General features: G+C 43.1%; 1 protein-coding gene across 2 annotated transcripts in view; it reads left to right on the top strand.

Moving 5' to 3' along the window:
* Positions 1–22,240, top strand: part of WWC2 (WW and C2 domain containing 2) — a 203,810-nt gene that overhangs the window by 162,916 nt on the left and 18,654 nt on the right. Inside the window, exons 17-22 of one of the 2 annotated variants that reach the window (XM_059156230.1) lie at positions 1,960–2,087; positions 10,847–11,048; positions 12,505–12,669; positions 13,951–14,043; positions 16,467–16,709; positions 16,894–17,091. In XM_059156230.1, coding sequence (XP_059012213.1) covers positions 1,960–2,087; positions 10,847–11,048; positions 12,505–12,669; positions 13,951–14,043; positions 16,467–16,709; positions 16,894–17,076 — 1,014 coding nt within the window. In that variant the 3' untranslated portion in view covers positions 17,077–17,091. Of the gene's footprint in view, positions 1–1,959; positions 2,088–10,846; positions 11,049–12,504; positions 12,670–13,950; positions 14,044–16,466; positions 16,710–16,893; positions 17,092–22,240 lie in introns of those variants that run through there. The other variant, XM_059156229.1, reaches the window with a different exon arrangement.

Raw genomic sequence — 22,240 nt, 5'->3', positions numbered from 1 at the left:
TAGTGATATATTTGGGTTTGACCCTATTTTCTTGTTTGTTTTCTTTCAGTGCTATCTTTGTTCCTTGTTTTCCTTCTTTTGGATTAGTCAATTATTTTTACATTTCATTTTCCTCATTTTTACATTTCTTTGTTCTTCATTTTCCTTCTTTTGGATTAGTCATTTATTTTTTACATTTCATTTTCCTTCCTACTAGATCATTAGTAATACAGTCTTTTATTATTTGCTGTATCCCTAGTGATTACAGCATGTATCCTGGCATTATTAGAAGCTACCTTAAATTAATGCTTTTACTTTTTCCCACGCAGTATAAGAGTTTTAAAAGTCTTTATATTTATTCCCTTTCCTCCTTCCATGAAATTATTGGTCATGTATTTTAGGTACGTATATTTTAAATCCTACAAGGTATTATTGTTTTATTGACAGTCAATACTCTTTTAGATTTCCCCACATCTTTACCCTTCGTGGTGTATTTCATTTCTTTCAGCATTAGTGTGCTTCCATTTGGGCATTTTCGTTCCACCTGAAGAACTCCCTCTGGTATTTCTTCCAGTGAAGATCTGTCAGTGTCTTCCTTTCCACTTGTGAAGGACTTTATTTCTGCATATTCAGAAGTGTAGGTGGGCAGTTAATTCTCTGAACACATCGAAGATACCATTTTGTTGTCATCTGGTGTCCATTGGTTCTGTTGAGCTGCGGAGAACAGCTGATCCTTCAAAAGTGATGCATCTTTTTTTCCACTGTTCTCAAGATTTTTCTCTCTTTCTTTGGTTTTCAGCAATTTCACTCAGATGTGCTAATGTGGTGTCCTTTCTGTATACACTAGTGAAATTCTTCATCATGTCATCAGTTTTTGTGAATGTACTGATTGTAAAAACGTAAATTCCTTCTCTGAATACCTGCAGTATATGGATCACCTGTAGACCTGCCTCTTCTGTCTCATCTGTTGCTGTTCTTGGCCTTCAGTCATTCATTGGGTCCTGTTTCCGGTGGATGCTGGATATTATGTATGAAGAATGGTAGAGGCTCTGGATGATACCTTGCTTTGGAGAGGATTTAATGTTCTTCCAGAAGGCAGATTACAGATCACCTGGATCACTTGGAGGACCTGGGTTCCAGTTTTCCTCTCCCCAGGGAAAAAAACACCTGAGACCATAAAGAAACTGAAGCATCTGCTTCCTGTTTTAGCCTCCTCACAGCTGGGTTTTATTTGGTTTCTCACCACTTGCTTTCACATATGCCACTTAGGAATGGCAAATAGCACATCAAGAATATTGTACAGAAGACTGGACTCACTACTGGTTCCTCTCTCTGGCCTATTGCGCACTGCCCGCCATGGTGGTTCAGCTCGGTTTTCATCTTTGCATCCTATCGATACTGCCAGTCTTTTGAACAGCCACAAGTTTAGCCTGTATGCCCCACCGCTAGAGCTGACGCATGTCCCCAAGGGAGAAGAGTGGCAATGACATCACTTCACCTCTTTGCACTTCTCTCCTCCCTGGGATCTTGGCCTCTAGTCCTGATTGCCTATGATGTTCTTCCATTGCTTTAAATCAGCCAGAGGGGGGCGCCTGGGTGGCTCAGTGGGTTAAAGCCTCTGCTTTCAGCTCAGGTCATGATCCCAGGGTCCTGGGATCGAGCCCTGCATCTGGCTCTCTTGCTCAGCGGGGAGCCTGCTTCTACCTCTCTCTCTGCCTGCTTCTGTGCCTACTTGTGATCTCTGTCTGTCAGATAAATAAATAAAATCTTTAAAAAATAAAAAATAAAACAGCCGGAGGTTTGTTTATATGTTGCTTTTTATTTTATTTTATTCAGCTTTCATATTTGTTCTCAGCAGGAGGATTAGGTCCTGTACTACCTTCTTTTTCACCACTGGAAGCTTACGTCCCCACCTGATGAGTTTTTAAATCATTTCTCACAGTAGATCATGTTCATTGCCATATGCTTTCTACTCCCCAGGATGCCGTGTCCGCCTTACTTGCAAGAACATCAGCCGAGCTCCTGGCTGTGGAACGGCAGTTAGCACGGGAAGAAGAAGAAGAAGAACCAGGGCAGGAAGAAGAGCAACGAGGTCCAGATGGAGACTGGTAAACGCAGTTGTTTCCTTTTGCTCTCCGGGAACTCAAAGAGGATGTGTTTCGTTTCTTTTAAGAAACTTTCAGGGGGCTTTCGTGGGTTCCGATCTTGCCCTGGAATTTTGGAAAGCGGCACCATGGCAGGGAGCCGCCACTGAAGGAAAGACCCTCTTCAGTCATTAGAGAGTCAAAGAGGCCAACAGTGACACTGGGGATGGTGTCAGAGTGAACAGAGGAAAGAGGTTCTTTGTTCCTGACTCCTTAAGTTCTGACACTCTTTCCAGAGCTGTTTTAAATCTTAAGTCTAAAAAGACCTGTTTCAAAAGATGTGGTAGTGTATTTTCCACTCATACATAAATTTTAAAACTTACTTTCTTTTTCCTTAAGCTACCAGAAGTACCATTGTAGCGTTTAGGTTTGGGCAAGTCAGAGCACACATCCTAGAAAACCGCTTCAGAGTGATCACTCCCTATTTGTTTCCATGTCCATCTTCTTTTCCTGCTCCCTCCTCATTCTCTGCACCACCACTCCTTAAAAAGCATATGTTACTATAGTTTTTGTCTCGATTCACATACATATACAGACCTGTTGTGAGCAAGATGGTGGAGAAGAGGGAGACCTAGATTTCATCCGGTCCCAGGCATTCGGCTGGATAGTTCAAGCCATTCTGAACACCTAGAAACTCAACAGGAGATCGAAGAGAAGAAGAGCAGCAGTTCTATGAGCAGGAAAAGCAACCACTTTCTGGAAGGTCGGACGTGTGGAGAAGTGAATCTGAGGCAATACACAGGAAAATATAGACCTCAGCGGAGAGGGAGCCTCCCTCAGCAGGCTCCCAGCGAGACTGAGAGAGCAGCAGAGCATGAAACAGAACTTCTAGAAGTCTGCTCCACAGAGGGACATCACTCCAGAGGCTAAGTGGAGAGTGGAGCCCTCGTGGGGACAGTGTGGTCTCAGGACCCTCGGGGTCACAGAACAACCAGTGGTACCCAAGTGCAGCAGAGCTCCCAGGTATTAGATCGGGGAGGATGACTGCATAGACAGAGGCGAGGAGGTTGGCTCTCAGCTCAGGGTTTCCATAAACCATGATCCAAAGCACATTCAGGCCACTGCTCTTCAGCAGGGACCCCAACAAGTGGCAGATCTGGAGAGACACCCCCCCGCCACTGCCTTCCTCCTCTGGGAGGAACAGCACAGGAGTGCTCTGTAGGAATCTGCTGGGTTTGGCGACTCCAAACAGGGCCGTGTGCCAGAGAAAGAAACACTTGCTTACAGGCCGGGTGAGCACAGAGCATGACTGGAGACCAGGGAAACAGGAGGGGTTGGCTGCTTTTCTCTGAGGACGCACTGAGGAATGGGGCCCTGAGTGCTCCACTCCTCTGGGGAGATTGGGTGGCCGCCATCTTCGTTCCCGTCCTCCAAAGCTCTATGGAAAGCGTTCAGGGAACAAAAGCTCCGAGAGTGAGCCTGCACAGATTAGTTACTCGGCACTAGCAAGGGCCGTGCAATTCTACCTCCGGCAAAGACATTTGAGAATCACTGCAACAGGCTCCTCCCCCAGAAGATCAGCAAGAACATCCAGCCAAGACCAAGTTTATTGATCAATGAGAACTGCACAACCCCAGCACTAGGGGAATACAGCACATAGAATTCTGTACAACCCCAGCACTAGGGGAATACAGCACATAGAATTCATGTCTATTTTCCCCTGATTCTTTAGGTCTTTCAAAGTTAAATTTTTTTAATTTTTTAAATTTTTTTTTTTAATTTTCTTTTTCTTTTTTTATTAAATTTTTCCTCTTTCCTATTTTAACCAACATCTGATCTTATCAATACCTTTCCAGCTTTGTATCTTATCAATTCCTTTTTAAAAATCTTAATATTCAACTTTATAGTCATAACCTATCCATTCATCATATTCACACACATATGTAGAGAGAGAGAGAGAAAAAGAGAAATATATATGTATATATATACATATTTCTCTTTCTTTAAAATTTTGGGAGCCTGTTTCTTCTAACAGACCAAAATACACTGAAAATCAAGTGTGTGGCTCTGTTCTACTCACCAGCCTGATTTTTTTTTTTCCTTTCTTGTCCCCCCTGGTTTCAGGTCTCTTCTGATTTGTTGAGTGTATATTTTTCAGGGGTAATTGTTACCCTCTTAGCATTTTGTTCTCTCATTCATCTATTCTTGTCCGGACAAAATGACAAAGTGGGAAAACTCACCTCAAAAAAAAGAACAAAAGGCAGTACCGACTACTAGGAACCTAAAAAAAAAATGATGTTAGTGAGATGTCAGAGCTAGAGTTCAGAATGACGATTATAAAGATGCTGGCTGGACTTAAAGAAAGCATAGAAGATACTAGAGAATCCCTTTCTGGAGAAATAAAGGAACTAAAATCTAACCAAGTTGAAATTTAAAAAGCTATGAATAAGGTGCAATCGAAAATGGAGGCACTTACTGCTAGGATAAATGAAGCAGAAGAGAAAATTAGTGATACAGAAGACCAAATGATGGAGAATGAAGAAGCTGAGAAAAAGAGAAATAAACAACTAATGGATCACGAGGGGAGAATTCAAGAGATAAGTGATATCATAAGATGAAACAATATTAGAATAATTGGGATCCCAGAAGAAGAAGAAAGAGAGAGGGGGCAGAAGGTATATTGGAGCAAATTATATAAGTGGGGAACTTCCCTAATTTGGGGGAAGGAAACAATCATCAAAATGCAGGAGGCACAGAGAACACCCCTCAAAATCATTAAAAATAGGTCCTCACCCTGTCATCTAATAGTAAATCTTACACGTCTCCGAGACAAAGAGAAAATGCTGAAAGCAGCTCAGGAGAAGAGTCTATAACCTACAATGGTAGAAATTTGGATTGACAGCAAACCTATCCACAGCAACCTAGCAGACCAGAAAGGAATGGCATGATATATTCAGAGCACTAAACAAGAAAAATATGCAGCCAAGAATACTATATCCAGCTAGGCTGTCACTGAAAATAGAAGGAGAGATTAAAAAAAAAAAAAAAAAAAAAAAAACTTCTAGGAGAAACAAAAACTAAAAGAATTTGCGAACACCAAACCAGCCTTACAGGGAATATTGAAAGGGGTCTTCTAAGCAAAGAGAGAGCCTAAAAGCAACATAGACCAGAAAGGAACAGAGACAATATACAGTAACAGTCACCTCACAGGCACTACAATGGCACTAATTTCATATCTTTCAATAGTTACACTGAATTGTAAATGGGCTAAATGCCCCAATCAGAAGACACAGGGTATCAGAATGGATTAAAAAACAAGGAGCCATCGATATGCTGTCTGCAAGAGACTCATTTTAGACCCGAAGACACCTCCAGATTTAAAGCTAGGGGGTAGAAAACAATTTACCATGCTAACGGACATCAAAAGAAAGCTGGGGTGCCAATCCTTATATCAGACAAATTAGATTTTAAGCCAAAGACCATAATAAGAGATGAGGAAGGTGTGTGTTGAACCAGAAGATCTAACAATTTTAAATATCTATGCCCCTAAGATGGGAGCAGCCAATTATATAAACCAATTAATAAAGAAATCAAAGAAACATTTTGACAGTAATACAATAATAGTAGGGGAATTTAACACCCTCCTCACTGAAATGGACAGATCATCTAAGCAAAAGATCAACAAGGAAATAAAGGCTTTAAATGACACACTGGACCAGATGGACATCACAGATATACTCATAACATTCCATCCCAAAGCAACAGAATACACATTCTTCTCTAGTGCACATGGAACATTCTCCAGAATAGATCACATCCTGGGTCACAAATTGGGTCTCAGATGGTACCAGAAGATTGGGATCATTCCCTGCATATTTTCAGACCACAATAATTTAAGACCAGAACTCAACCACAAGAAGAAAGTTGGAAAGAACTCAAATACATGGAGGCTAAAGAGCATCCTACTAAGGAATGAATGGGCCATCCAAGAAATTAAAGAAGAATTTTAAACACACATGGAAACAAATGAAAATAAAAACACAGCTCTTCACAATCTGTGGGAAGCAGTAAAGGCAGTCCTACGAGGGAAGTATATAGCAATACAAGCCTTTCTCAAGAAATAAGAGAGGTCTCAAATACACAACCTAACCTTACACCTAAAGGAGCTGGAGAAAGAACAGCAAAGAAAGTCTAAGCCCAGCAGGAGAAGAGAAATAATAAAGATCAGAGCAGAAATCAGTGAAATAGAAACCTAAAGAACAGAACAGATCAACAAAACTAGAAGGTGGTTCTTTGAAAGAATTAATAAGATTGATAAACCCCTGGCCAGACTTATCAAAAAGAAAAGAGAAAGGACCCAAATTAATGAAATCATGAATGAAAGAGGAGAGATCACAACCAACACCAAAGAATTACAATTATAAGAACATATTATGAGCAACTATACACCAGCAAATTAGACAATGTGGAAGAAATGAATGCATTCCTTAAGACATATAAACTACAAAAACTGAACCAGGAAGAAATAAAAAACCTGAACAGACCCATAACCAGTAAGGAGACTGAAGCAGTCATTAAAAATCTCCCAACAAATAAGAGCCCAGGGCCAGACGGCTTCCCAGAGGAATTCTACCAAACGTTTCTCTCTCTCTCTCTCTTTTTTTTTTTTAAGATTTTATTTATTTATTTGAGAGAGAGAGAGAGAGGTGCACAAGCAGGCAGAGGTGGAGAAAGAAGGAGGCTCCTCACTGAGGAAGGAGCCCAATGCAGGACTCCATCCCAGGAGCCTGGGATCATGACCTGAGCTGAAAGCAGCAGCTTAACTGACTGAGCCACCCAGGCATCACTCTACCAAACACTTAAAGAAGAGTTAATACCTATTCTTCTGAAACTATTCCAAAAAATAGAAATGGAAGGAAAACTTCCAAACTCATTTTATGCATAGGCCAGCATTACCTTGATCCCCAAACCAGACAAAGACCCCATCACAAAGGAGAATTACAGACCAATATTCCTGATGAACATGGATGCTAAAATTTTCACCAAGATACTAGCCAATAGGAACCAATAGTACATGAAAAGGATTATTAACCTTGACCGAACTGAATTTATTCTGGGGCTGCAAAGCTGGTTCAACATCTGCAAATCAACACAGTGTGAGAGGATATGATCTTCTCAGTAGATAGAGAAAAAGCATTTGATGAAGTACAGCACCCATTCTTGATGAAAACTCTTCACAGTGTAGGGATAGAGGGTAATATACCTCAATATCATGAAAGCCATCTATGAAAAACCCATAGCGAATATCATTCTCAGTGGGGAAAAACTGAAAGCTTTTCCCCTAAGGTCAGGAACATGGCAAGGATGTCCACTCAACACCACTGCAATTCAACATGGTAGTATAAGTCCTAACCTCAGCAGTCAGACAACAAAAAGAAAGAAAAGGCATCCAAATCGGCAAAGAAGTCAAACTCTCACTCTTGCAGATGATCTTATACTTTATGTGCAAAACCAAAAGACTCCACCCCAAAATTGCTAGCACTGATACAAGAATTCAGTAAAGTCTCAGGATATAAAATCAGTGCACAGAAATCAGTTGTGTTTCTATACACCAACAATAAGACTGAATAAAGAGAAATTACAGAGTCTATCCCATTTAAAACTACACCCAAAACTGTAAGATATCTAGGAATAAATCTACCAAAGAGGCAAAGAATCTATACTCAGAAAAGTATAGAATATTCATGAAAGAAATTGAAGACACAAAGAAATGGAAAAACGTTCCATGCTCATGGATTGGAAGAACAAATATTGTGAAAATGTCTATGCTACCTAGAGCAATCTACACATTTAATGTGATCCGTATCAAAATACTGTCAACTTTTTTCAAAGAAATGGAACAAATAATCCTAAAATTTATATGGAACCAGAAAAGACCCCGAATAGCCAGAGGAGTGTTGAAAAAGAAAACCAAAGCTGGTGGCATCGCAATTCCAGACTTCAAGTTCTCTTACAAAGCTGTAATCAACAAGACAGCATGGTACTGGCACAAAAACAGACACATAGATCAGTGGAACAGAATAGAGAGCCCATAAATGGGAGAAGATATTTGCAAATGACCTATCTGATAAAGGGCTAGTATCCAAAATCTATAAAGAACTTACCAAACTCAACACCCAAAGAACAAATAATCAAGAAATGGGCATAAGATATGAACTTTATTTCTGCAAAGAAGACATCTAAATGGCCAACAGACACATGAAAAAGTGCTCAGTATCACTTGGCATCAGGGAAATGCAAATCAAAACCACAATGAAATACACCTCACACCTGTCAGAACTGCTAAAATTAACAAGTCAGGAAATAACAGGTTTTGGCAAGGATGTAGAGAAAGGGGAACCCTCCTACACTGTTGGTGGGAATGCAGCCTGGTGCAGCCAATCTGGAAAACAGCATGGAGGTTCCTCAAAAAGTTGAAAATAGAGCTAGCTACCCTATGACCCAGCAGTTGCACTACTGGGTATTTACCCTAAAGATACAAATGTAGTGATCCAAAGGGGCACGTGCACCCGAATGTTTATAGCAGCAATGTCCACAATAGCCAAACTATGGAAAGAACCTTGATGCCCATCAACAGATGAATGGATAAAAGAAGATGTGGTATATATATACCATGGAATACAATGCAGCCATCAAGAAACCTGAAATCTTGCCATTTGCAATGATGTAGTTGGAACTAGAGGGTATTATGCTCAGCAAAATACATCAGTCAAAGAAATTATCATATGATCTCTGATATGAGGAATTTGAGAAACAAGGCAGAGGATCATAGGGGAAGGGAGGGGAAAATGAAACCAGATGAAACCAGAGAGGGAGATAAGCCATAAGAGACTCTTAATCTGGAAACAAACAGGGTGGCTGGGTGATGGACATGGGGGAGGGAATGTGCTATGGTGAGTGCTGTGAATTGTGTATGATGATGACTCACAGACCTGTACCCCTGAAACAAATAATACATTATATGTTAATTCAAAAAAAAAAAGTTCTGGGTCCCTGGGTGGCTCAGTGGGTTAAGCCACTGCCTTCGGCTCAGGTCATGATCTCAGGGTCCTGGAATCGAGTCCCGCATTGGGCTCTCTGCTCAGCAGAGAGCCTGCTTCCCTCTCTCCCTCTGTCTGCCTGCCTCTCTGCCTACTTGTGATCTCTGTCTGTCAAATAAATAAAATCTTTAAGAAAAAAAAAACAACAACAACAATAATTTTTTTAAAAAGAAAAAAAAGTTCTTGTTGCCATTTTCTCTAAAAACAAACTTTAAAGTACATACATAAAATTATTAATTATATATAATGATTATATAATATATAATCATTAAATATAATTAATAAATTATTACATACATAAAATTATTAAAGTACATACATAAAATTATTTGGGTTGATTTTAATGTACATGTAGTTGCTTTTGTTGATATGTTTGAACTACTGTTAACATATGTATAGCATGCATGTGTGTAAAATTTGTTACAAGCCAACAATGACAAGATATGTCATAACTAACAAACTCTTGGATATTTGGAAGAAACAGCTTACTACAGTGATGCAAAAAGTGCAGAAAATCTTTGTTGTTATTGGAAGCCTTTTACAATTTACAATGGTTATGAATCAGTACTGCAAAAATAATAAATACAAGAGTGATTATAAGGTTCATCATGGTATTTTTAAATAGCAAGCCTTCTTGGTGTATGTAAAATACAATTCGTTTCATTTACATTTCAAAAAATACACTTGGTATGTAGCATAGAGGAATTTACAGCTCACAGAATTCATTGCTAGCTGCCCCGTGCTCGCTGCATGACTCTGTGTTTAATTCCTGGCGTGTGCCAAGTTGTCAGAATGTCACCGATCACAATTATAGCTCAGCTTTGAGTTATCAGTGGAAGAAGTGTTTCCGTTCTAAGGACATGTAACTCAACAAAGCATGAGGTATTCTAAGCCATGCCGGTACTATTGCGCTCCTGCCCATACAGGTTATAAGGACTCTAAGCCCTGGGTACACTCTAGAGCCCCCGTTACCATGTCACCCCAGCCACACCATGGCTTTTGTTAAAGACACGATCCTGGGCGCCTGGGTGGCTCAGTGGGTTAAGACACGATCCTATGGCATTAGGATTCTTATGTCAGTAGTAAAACTCCCTTTACACAGGGTTTTTACCCCTGCTAGCCTGTAAGCACAGTTGACAATGGATATATTTTTCTAAGATTTTATTTTTAAGTAATTTGTACACCCAACGTGGGGCTCAGACTTAAAACCCTAAGATCAAGAGTTCCAGGCTCTTCTCAGTGAGCCAGTCAGGCACCCAGATAATGGAGATTTCGTCTTTATTCGGTGCTTACGTCTTTATTCGCTTTTAGCAGAGTCACTCCAGCCTGTTGTATGACTAACTTTATATAATAAATAAACAGCTGATCTCAAGGTACATACATTATAGTACCTTGTCGGTTTTCTTAAACGGCTGGGTTAAATTTTAGATGTGATTTTCAGACTATTTCTATTTTAATATGTAGGAACTAGGTCGAATTTCATTCATTCAGCTTTCCAGTACCGCGAGTGTGGTTTTGCGGCCTGATGCTGGAGAGGCCGCCGCGGATGGTCTCTGCTGAGCGTTTCAGTCCCCATTCGCGCTCCAGCCGCGGCTCGAGTCACCGTGCGCGAGCCCCGTTCGCCTGGGGCGCGCACACCCGCCTGACCTGGGGCCTACTGGCTCCCTTCTGGTCTCGCCGCAGGTTAGCCATGCTGCGAGAGGCCTCTGATGAAGTCGCGGCTGAAGAAAAGGCCGAAGTGAAGTTGCCAGAAGACGGGAGCCGTTCGGCAGGCTCGTGCTCGTGTCCTCCGAGCGCGCCCGAGCTGGAGGAGGACGCGGGCGGGAGAGACCGCAGCTGTGCCGAGGCCCGCGGGTATCCGCCACCTGCCGGGCCACGCACCCTGGTAAGCACCCGCAGCCGCGTGCTCCAGCGCCCATCTGTGTCTCGGCTGTGGTCCCGCCTTAGGATTTTGTGCAAAGCTGGTCGTCAGACGCGTTTGTGGAAATAGGCAGTGACCGGGCTGTAAAACTCTCCAGTGGGCCCCAAATATTCATTCCTCACTTAAATTTTATGTAAGATGAATAGTGCTGGGGCACCTGGGTGGCTCAGTTGGCTGGGTGGCTGCCTTCTGCTCAGGTCATGATCCCAGGATCCTGGGATCGACTCCCGCATGGGGCTCCTTGCTCAGCAGGGAGCCCGCTTCTTCTTCTGCCTCTGCCTGCCACTCTGTCTGCCTGTGCTCGCTGGCTCTCCCTCTCTGACAAATAAATAAATAAAACTTTAAGAAAAAATGAATAGTGCTATTTAGATCTCTATAAATGTCCTGTGAATATTCACTAACTAGCGTTTAGCATACTTACTAAAAAGCATTTCCAGAATGACTACCAAATTCCGGGATAACTAGTTAATTGTATTAAGTTTTGTAAATGTGAGTTTTATTTCCATTTCAAACCTGAAGTCAAGGTTTAAAGTTCCTCTTGGTGAGGTGGGGTTCTGGTTGCAGTCCACTCTGGAACGCCACAGGTGGCTCGGCCTGCGCCAGCCAACTTAGGCAGCAGTAACTTTGCTCCTTGACAGAGAGGCATGTTGAAGATCACGTGCAGACACGGAGGAAACAATTTCAGGTTGGAGGATGCTGGCAGACTTGGGATGTTGGTAATGGGGTCTGGGAAATTCCAGTTCTTTATTCCTGGGGGAAGTAGTATTGTACCCTGACCAGAGACTTCCTTTAATAAGTCAGCGTGAGACACGTAGGAATCCTTTTATGCAATAAGATCAACAGTAAACCTCTGCCAGTGCCTGTAGAAGTTGTATTTTGAGAAACTTCTCTTCTTACTTACATTTTATTCTTTGTTACCTTTCCAAAGAGATGCTTAAAATCCAAACTCAGCTTCAACAGCGTTGCTATTTTCAAATATATATTCTTGCATATTCTATGGAAAACTGTAACTTGTAGTATATTTTCATTTTCTTATATGTAATCATATCATTATTCTGGTAAAAAAAACCTGGAAAAAACCTAATGGGATGTTGAACAATGTTTAAATGAACTATTCTTAGACAAGATTTTCTGCAGAACCATATGTAAAGCTCAGCTTTCCTGGTGGGGGTCTGATGGGTTAAAGGCGGCTTCTCCATTTATGGGTGACCCTGTCCTCCCCACAGTGGATCATTTCCTAACTTCGTGGAGAGCCCTCTGCCCCGGCTCCCATCCGGAGTAACACCAAGCCTTGCTCTCCCCAGTGGTGTCCAAGGCTGCGTTGTAGATTGGATATTCCTTTTTGTACTTAGAAGAAAGGAACACAGCGGTATGCGCGCGCGTGTCAGCGCTCCTGACAAATTTCTGACTTCGGTTCCAGGTCGATAAAGAGACCAACACGGAGGAGGCCGGTGACCCCGGGGTGGCGGTTCGCCCCAAAGACCGCAGCGGCCTGAGCGCTCGGCAGCGGCCGTTCGTGCGCAGCAGCGTGATCGTGCGCTCGCAGACCTTCTCCCCGGGGGAGCGCAACCAGTACATCTGCCGGGTAAGGGGGCCGGGGCCCTGCCGTCGCGCCAGCCAGTGTCCCCACCCCGGACAAGAGTCCGTGTGTGGCAGTCTAAAGACTCCCAACTGCAGACACACGTGGCTAAAATTGCTATGAAATAGACCCGAAAGACCAGACTCGTAGGGGGCTTCTCAGTGTGGGTGTTTTTTTCCTTTTCCCAAATTTGATGTCTCATGAACTCGAAGCTGTTTATTCGGCAAACACGTGAAATTAAGGACCTGGCTTCTGAGTATGTTTGTACCTCAGTCTGTATCTAGAAACTTCAAATGACTTGAGACTTGAATATTTTTGTATTTCTGCCATACATAATCCAAGCACATTAATCCCGCAGAACCAAAATTGCGCTTTGGGTTTTCGAACACAGATCATCTTTTAATAATGCCTCTAGACCCAGAATCGGATTCAGAGTTCTGTAGAGAATATGGTGGGATTTGCATCAGTTTGCCAAGTTGTACTTCCAGAAGTAGTTATGACTTACAGTAAGATAGGTTAATAATTATACAATGGTTAAAAAAATATTTTCAGAATTCTAAATTTATTCATTCAGTTCAGGTGATGCTTTTATGAACACTTGCTGCTAAGCATGTTTCTAGACACTTGGTTGGAACTCCTCTGTGAACAAAAGAGCCCCAGAGCCCTGCCCTTGCAGGGCTCATGTCCTTGTGAGTTGAGCCAGTAAACGTGAGGTTATGAAATGTCTTGGGTGGGGACCGAGTCTCTAGAAAACAGTCCAGTAAGTTAAGGGGGATCGGGCATGGTGACAACAAGGGTCTCTGGTTTAAGCAAGGTTCAGAGTAAACGTCATTGAGAAGGTGCCATTTCAGCCGAGACCTGAAGCAGGCGAAGGGGTGAGGACGGGCTGTCTGGGCCAAGGGCGTCCTAGTTGGTTCTAAATTGTGGCTCGGCTCTGACCTAGTTATAAGCCTCTATGTTATCCAGACCTTCCTTTTTAAAAATGAGAATTGCAAATTAGCTAAAAAATCAAAGGATAATTGTATTTCCAAGTATTTGTAATTATCTTAATGCAGGAGTTCTGATAACTAACTACCACCAAAAGGCAATTGTTGAAATTATGTAAGAAAAACTTAGTTGTTTAAGAAAAAGCATAGAACAGAGAAAAGCTTGTCTGGGGAGGATTTTCTTAAAGAAACAAACTCCTCGAGGCCTGCTTTCACCTGATAAACTTCTCACGTGTAAACCACTAGCGCTCTGTTATGCAGTGATTTTCTTTTTTTTTTTTTTTTAATCCTTTGTTGCCAGTTGAATCGAAGTGACAGTGACAGCTCAACCTTGGCTAAAAAATCCCTGTTTGTGAGAAACTCCACTGAGCGGCGCAGTTTGAGGGTCAAAAGGGTATGTATTCCCCAGCAGCATCTCCCTGTCTCGACCCATTCCAGTGTCACAGATTGGGAAGCGTAAATACCAGAACAGCTGAGCGTCGTTGCTCAACGTGGGCCACTAAGTGAAGCCACCATGATTCCAGAGAGACAAAGATCTCCTGTGGAGACTGGGGGCAGAGGGTGCCTGAAAGCAGCCATTCAGCACTGGTTTCTATCCTGTAAAAACGAAGCCAGGAAATTCACTTTGCGGTAGCGATGGAAGAGGGGCTGGCTGAGTGGGTTTGATGGTGCTGTGTCCCCACACCATCTCGGGCTCTCCAGCAAGAGTGTAACACCCAGGACCTTTACGGAGGGGTGGATATTCCAATAAAGGAGACACAGTATTCGCTGCTTGCTTAACAAACAGACACTTTCGGGAAAGCTCCGGTTTTCCCGGAAGACATAGGTCTCTGAATGAGCCTTAAGATAAGTCGGAGAGAATATTTAAACAAATTAAAAGGTTGGACTGTTGAAGTAGTTCAACAGTTCTTGCTTCCTTATAGCTGAAACGCTAATGAAAGTTACTTGCTTACTACTAACTTGTGTCCTAGTAATTGACTAAGCTGTTGGGCAGAGATGTGTTGTTTAAAATAAGCACAAAGCCCTGTGTGGGCCTCCTGCCGGAAGCCCCAGTCTGCAGGAAGCACTCAAGGAGCACATAGGACTGTGGAATGCGCGGTGGGTGAAAGGAAGGAGCCCGGGCTCCTTTCTTGGGCTCAGCCGGTTGACTGCACAGAAACAGTTACCGAGGGAGTGTTTCCACCATAGAAATCAGCAGACCCTACACCCCATGCTTCTTTTCCCACCCATGCACCCTCAGAGCCACTCGTGAAGCGCTGGCCAGCACACTGCTGCACATCGGAGTCCTTAGAAAGGACTACAGAGCCACTAGGAAGGATTTCTCATTCTGAAAAACAAGCAATACAGCCAAAGAGAGTGTGTGTCTCCGTGATTCTGCTGTGTAATGTTTGTTAGAGCAGAGGTTGAACGGAGGGAACCTAGTAAGAATGTTAGAGAATGTTACAGCGGTGTGTGTGGGACAAGGCGCAGCCTGTAGAAGCTCTTCAGCCCTGGGCGAGGGCTCTGGGACAGGTAGGAGGACAGCAAACCCTCCCACCCAGCCCCGCCATCTGTCACGAGCACCACCGTCATTCCGGATCTTCAAGCCCAAGTACTTCTCAAATTCGAGTCCCTCCTCTCGTATCCCAAAGTACCTGTTTTTATTAGTAACCTCATTTTCCAGTCCCACTGCCAACCATCTGGGCAAAAAATACCCTCCGTGTTCCCCTCCGCTGATGCAATCTTACCCAGCCGCCTTTGACTCCTTTCCGTAAGGAAGCGTGACCGGCCCTGAGCGATCTCTCCTTTCCCTGACTTCCTGTGGCATGGCTCACGGCTCCAAGTTTTGAAGGTTAATGAGTAGGGCTTTTCTTCCTGGGGTTTGGCCTGCCACCCCCTGCCCCAGCCCAGCAGACATTTAGTCACACATAACACAATAATTATTTCTTGCTAAATGGAGAAGATGGATCCAGGAAGAGCACCAGTGATTCACAGGTGAAAGTGGATATTAGACCATGGGAAATCGAGGAAGGAGCTGCGATTTTTTTTTTTAATTTTTTTTTTAAAGATTTTATTTATTTGACAGAGAGAGATCACAAGTAGGCAGAGAGGCAGGCAGAGAGGTGGGGGGGGAACCAGGCTCCCTGCTGAGCAGAGAGCCCGATGCGGGGCTCGATCCCAAGCCCTGGGATCATGACCTGAGCCGAAGGCAGAGGCTTTAACCCACTGAGCCACCCAGGTACCCTCCTGGAGCTGGGATTTAACCATATGGATGAGAGGAAGGGGCTGAGTCAGAATGACCAGCTGCATTCTGGTGGGCACCTCCAGAAATCATGGCTAAAGCGAGGTGCGGGGTGGGGAGAGGTCTTTAATAGTCCCTGGTCCTGAAATGGATGAAGTGTCAGTTTCTCATATGTCTGTTTCACAGGGGGCTGCTCTGTGTTCTAAATTGGCCAGGCTAGGAGGCTGTATTAGGGTAACAACTTTTAAAAATCTCTGCGTTTAAAACAATAAACATTTCTCACTTACTTCGGTGTTTACTGCAGGTTGGCTAGATGCTGTGCTCATTTTGTCTTCACTCGGGACCCACACTGATGGGACCTCCACCTCCGAATCTTTGCTGTCCTACTAGCAGGGGACAGGAATGTACCCATCTCACACTGGCCTGGAAAGGCTTCACTGGCCTGGAAAGGCTTTCACTGGCCAGAGCAGCTCACCTGGCCGGCAGTGCCTCCCTTCAGGGGAGCCGGGAAATTCGTGCTCTCGTGTGCCGGGGAGGAGGAAGGGCAGAATAACAAGTGCCAGCATAATAAGGGTGTCGTGTTTTCTAATCCTCAGACGGTTTGCCAGCCAGTGCTGAGAAGAACAGCTCAAGAACACCCAGGGCGCACATCTCTAGACCTCGAACTGGACCTCCAGGCGTCTCTAACCCGTCAGAGCCGGCTCAACGATGAGCTGCAGGCCCTCAGGGGCTTGAGGCAAAAGCTGGAGGAGCTAAAAGCTCAGGGAGAGACTGACCTTCCGCTGGGTGTCCTGGAAGATGAGAGGTTCCAGAAGCTCCTAAAAGAAGCTGAGAAGCAGGTACAGATGTCGGTGTCTCCACTGTCCCTGAAGGGTGGGAAAACAGCGGGTCCTAAAGCGGGCCCAGTGGGAGGTCCCCAGCCTGCACCTGGGTTTCAGCAAGGCCGAGGGTCCTTTTCCTGGATCACAGAACGCTTTTCCCCATTGTTGTAGGCCTTTTTTTTTTTTTTTTTTTTAAACCTAGGCTGTTGCTCAGAGTGTGGAACTGCCATCCACCAGGGTACAGATAGGAGAGCCCCCCACCACATCACCCCCAGCTTACCGGCCACCTGTTAGCAAGGAGCGCGGCCACCAGAGAGAGTGGTCTGTTTCTGCTCAGCGGTTGTCTCTGTCTCAACATGAGACTTGGCAAATAAATACAATTTAATTTTTACTATAAATGACAAATCTCATTTGAATTTTCTGAGTAGCTCTTTAAGGTTCATGATGCACCTCACTTATTAATATGTTATTCATTTTAATGCTTCTAAATTTTCACATTCTTCCTTTCCTTCAAAAAAGATCACACTCCACATAATCCCGTTCTCCCCTGCCTTTCTTTCACCGTATAGGTTACTGTACAAAATAAGGTAAAAATCACTGGTTTAAAAACTAGGGTATTTTGGGGGCGCCTGGGTGGCTCAGTTGGTTAAGCGTCTGCCTTCAGCTCAGGTCATGGTCGGGGATAGAGCCCTGCGTCAGGCTTCCTGCTCAGTGGGGAGTCTGCTTCTCTGTCTCTCCCCCTGCCTCGATGCTTGCACTCTCTTTCTCTCTCTCTCTCAAAATAAGATTTTTTAAAAATCTAAAAAGAAAAAAAAAGACTATGGTAATTTTAAGGGAATATTTCTATTGTTCTGCCACCTACCTACAACCGAAATTTCCTAGAACCTGCGTACTTATCCAGTTGGCTTATTCTCTAAGTTTAGAATTCCTATTTGGGTATAAGAGAGTGTATCCACATCCGTATGTAATAGACAAATAGAATTTACTGCATAGCTGAAACATTATTCTCTTTCAACCATTTTGGATGAAAATCTGAAATCGATCATACACTTTCTTAAACTAATAGAAAATCTTGTCCGTACTATAAACTTCCCTTTTTGGCCCATAGTTACTATTTACTTCTAGTGTGTGGTCGTTTATTTGCTAGCACTACTAATCCTAGATGAAACTCAGAAACTTCATGAAGGAATTTTAGGGATCTGACTGAGCCCAGTAATTTGTAGAGAAAGTTTAAGCAACAAAACATATCACATATCGGGGCACGTAGGTGGCTCAGTCATTAAGTGTCTGCCTTCGGCTTATGTCATGATCCCAGGGTCCTGGGATCGAGCCCCACATCAGTCTCCCTGCTTGGCAGAAAGCCTGCTTCTCCCTCTCCGCCTGCTTGAGTTCCCTCTCTCACTGGGTCTCTCTCTGTCAAATAAATAAATAAAATCTAAAAATAAAAAAATATATATATATATATATATATATATATATATATATCCCATAGCTGTACTATGTCCCACCTGATAGAAGAGACCTTGGCATACAGTAGGACATCAGTAAGTATCTCTGTTCAGTGGAGAGTTGAATTGTAGGCCTTATGTTTGGTCCTACAGAGACTACAAGGATAATTAGACGCTGTCGTGCGCTCTCAGAGCTTACGGATTGACAAAGGAGATGAGCCAGACACACCAGGTCCTCAAGAGAAATCACTTTCTAGTGAGATCAGGAGATGTTTCGTGGAGGAAATAGCAAAGTGGCCTTGATGGCAGGTAGTGGGACTTTGTCCACCGTGGGCGAGAGGCGAAGCAGGTGCAGGAAGCACAACAGTCCAGGTCTAGGGCAGCTCTCGCCAGTGAAGGGTCCGTAGATGTGAGCCCCCAGCAGAGCAGTGCCTCAGTGTGGCTGTCCCTGCATGATGGAAGGTTGGGTTAAAAGCTGAAATCATCAGCTCTTAAATTTGTTACCTTGATAATAACCATTGCTTTTATTCTCTTGAGTCTTTGAATTAACACCAACATTAACAATCATTTCAGACTCTTGGCTTGATTAATATCATGGAGAAGCATCACAATTTTTTTACCTCTATGGGTCCAAGGCTTTCAAAGCTGGATTAGCGTTTTACAACTATTGATTTAAAAAGAACGCTACATCTCTGAAGGTTTTTTCTTGCTTGTTTGTTTTTGATTTGTCATGATGTGAAATTCCAGATCCTTGGGCATCAGTAATTATAAAAACTTTGGGGCCTTTTTTTTTTTTTTTTAAACCTTAAATCATACTGCTAAATTCATCCATGAACTGCTTGGAATTCTAGTTTGTTTTGACAGCTACTAATCTCCAGTTTATAGAGAGAAGCTCAGTAAAGCAAAAAGTTAATTATTTGAAAAAAACTAAAATAAACAAAAGACAAAACTCCGACGGGACCAATGAAGAGAAGATACACACACAGAAAATTATAAAAGTAAAGAGATAGAATTATGGATAACTTTGAAATGTAAAAGATAAGTGAATAATATAAAAAATATAGGCCCACAATTCAGACAAATATCTAGGAAAATGGAACATACTAGAATGGATGAAGGGGGAAAAACAATTGAAAATCCTATCTCTCTTAAAGAAATGAAAGAAGTGATTTAAAATGTACCCACAATGAAAGTATAGGTCTAGATGTTCTGTAGCTAAGGTCCACCAAACTTTCAAAGATTATCTCAATTTTACATAAACTCTTCCAGACACCAGAAAAAGAGAGAACACTTCACAACTCATTCTACGTGACCAATGTCCCTAATACCAAAACTAGACAAAGATATTACCAGGAGGAAGAATCACAGGCCAGTTTTATCCATAAGTATAGATGCAAAAATCCTGAATGAAATGTGAGTAAATATAATCCAACAATATACATTTTAACCATGTTGAATTTTGCAAGGATTCTTTATCATTAGAAAAATCCATTAATACGATGAATGCCCTGAACAGATTAAGGAGAAATACCCTTTGGTCAACTGAGCAAATACAGGAAAAGTACTAATAAAGGTCCATATTTATTCATGTTTAAAACTGTTGGTAAGTAGGAAGAGATGATGTCTTTAACTCATCATTCTTTTAAGAGAATCACCAAAAGCAAATATGGTCCTAAATAGACAAACATTGGAATCATTCTCTTTAAAATCAGACACAGGCATTCAACACTTCTCTGCTCAACATTCTAACCAGTGGGAGGCAAGAAAAAAGTAGAAACAGAGAGACAGGAAAGGAGGAGCTAAAGCTGTCATCATTGGCTGATACGATATTGTGTACATTAGAAATCCACAAGTTCCTACAAAGGATACGAGAATTGAACAAGATGGGCAAATAGAAGAATCATTTACAAAAGTCCATTGCCTTGCTAATATACACCAGCCAGAAACAACTGGAAAATTTAATTATGAAGATACTTTTTCACCACAGTATCAAAGAATATCACGTTATCAAGGAATAAATTCAACAAAAATTTATATTATATTAAAAGAAATACTTTTAATAACCTTAAGAGGAGAATGTTAAAAAAAAAAAAAAAAACTTAATTCATGGAGAAGTATATACTACATTCATGTAGAGCAGATGTCAGCCGAGTTTCCCCGTAATAGACTAGGGAAGAAATATTTCGTCCAGAGGCTTCTCATTCACCACCTCTCAACTCTGCCATTTAACACAAGAGCCGCCACAGACAAGATGTACATAAATATTTGGCTGTGCTGTGTTCTAAGAAAACTACACAGAAACAGACACAGACCATAGTTTGCCACCCCTGACACAAAGGAAGAGTCACTGTTGTGAAAATAGTCAATTCTCCTTAAAATGTACCGCAGATTCGATGTCATTCCAAGCTGAATGCCTACGTGGATCTTCATGGAAATTGGTGCAATTGATGGAAGAAGAAGGACAAATGGCCAAGACACTTCTGGAGAAGAAAAACCAAGAGCAGGGACTTGGCCTGCATGAAATCAGTTGTTAAGATAATAAGGACGCAGTGGGGGAATCAAGAGACCAGCCACTGGAGTGAAATGAGGACCAGAGACAGACGCACGTGTGTGTGGAGTGTGGCGGATGGAGAGGTAGCCGGTCAGGCAGGGGCGGAAGGAGGGACCACTGAATCAGTCAAGCTTGGAAAAAGGTCATCTGTATGGGAAAAGATAGTGTCGGATGCCTACCTAACCTACAAAAATCAATTCTAAATGGAGTCAGGACTTCCATATCAAAAATAAGAGTCAAAAACTCAGTGAGACATGCGGGGCACATCTTTTCATGTTTCTATTTCTTGCCTCTCTGACATCTCTCCTGTGTCCTCCCTACTTGGAGATAAGGTTGATTGGGCCAGAGTTGAGAGTCTTGAATGCCGTGATGGGGAGGCACCGAAGGTTTCTTGAGAGGAGGCTTCTTTGGGTGTGGTAGAGATGTGTGTGCGACATCAGCCGGTCCGTTTTCCACAAAATACAGGCTAGGAGCGTGGGCAGGACCCAAGCTGTCTGATCCTGTTTGAAAGAAACAAGGCTGAGGCATCCTTTCCGAGATCAGAGTATCATAAATGCACTGTCTCGTAAGTGGGCATTTTAATCTTTCATTGTCGCCCTCCACTCTGAGACTTTTGCTGGTGTTAATAGATGACTCAAGGTTTGCAAGTTTTCAGGGTGGCCCTTGTTTTCCTTCTTCATGAAAGAAATCCTTGGTGCAAGTAGATGAAAACGGAGGGCTGTAGAAGCCAGCAGCCCAGGAGATCTTCAGGGTTGATGCGTTGCTGAGTTTCTAAAAACCTGTGCTTCAAGTAAAAGTTGATGTTTGAGGCACACGTTCTGCGTGTTCATTGTAACGATTTGTCCTTGAGTAAGCCAGTCAAGAATGTGTGTCTGTTCTCAGCTGCGGAAAATTCTGGGAGGGCGGTCCTGGGGAACTTGAGCAGAGCTGTTCCCCGTAAAGGAGAAACACCTCTTAAAGGCAAGTCTTTGCCCTCCTGGGTGCCTTTGGTCTAGCAGCAAAGTCCCAGGTAGACGCCCTAGGGGAGCGACGAGGCCGTCCTCTTGCTGCTTCTATGTTACGGTGCCTCTGGGAGGATATTCCCTCCCACCTTGACAAAAATCTCCTCTGCCTCATTAAAGCCTGCTAGACTTGCCTGCCAGCCATGATTTTATCCTGTTCTGAGTTTTGCTCGCCCCTTACCCACCCCTAGAATACACAGTTGTCCCTTGACTTGCTGGTGGATGGATAGATACACGAACTTGAACTAAATTCCCTTACAAGTGACCTCTTTGAAAACTGTCACAGCTGTGTCCTTCAGGCACGGGTGCTCTTGTTTCCCGGGCCTACCCCAGAACCAGTGTCTCTTTGAAAGTGCTGCTGTGGGGACAGGAGGATTTTTGTGCTTCAGACAGCACAACCCAACACACTTCTGTACAGAGCCTCGTGTGCTTGGCCTGGCCAGCCGAGTTCACCGCATGCTGCGCTGGAGGCTTTCTGCCTGCGGCTGCGCAGAACTGCTTCCAGGATCCTGGTTGTTTGCTGTTTGCAGTGCGGCTGCAGATCCCAGA

This window comes from Mustela lutreola, chromosome 18 (genome assembly GCF_030435805.1).
Source record: "Mustela lutreola isolate mMusLut2 chromosome 18, mMusLut2.pri, whole genome shotgun sequence".
In the NCBI taxonomy this organism is placed as follows: Eukaryota; Metazoa; Chordata; class Mammalia; order Carnivora; family Mustelidae; genus Mustela; species Mustela lutreola.
This window is presented reverse-complemented; position numbering and strand designations above follow the sequence as displayed.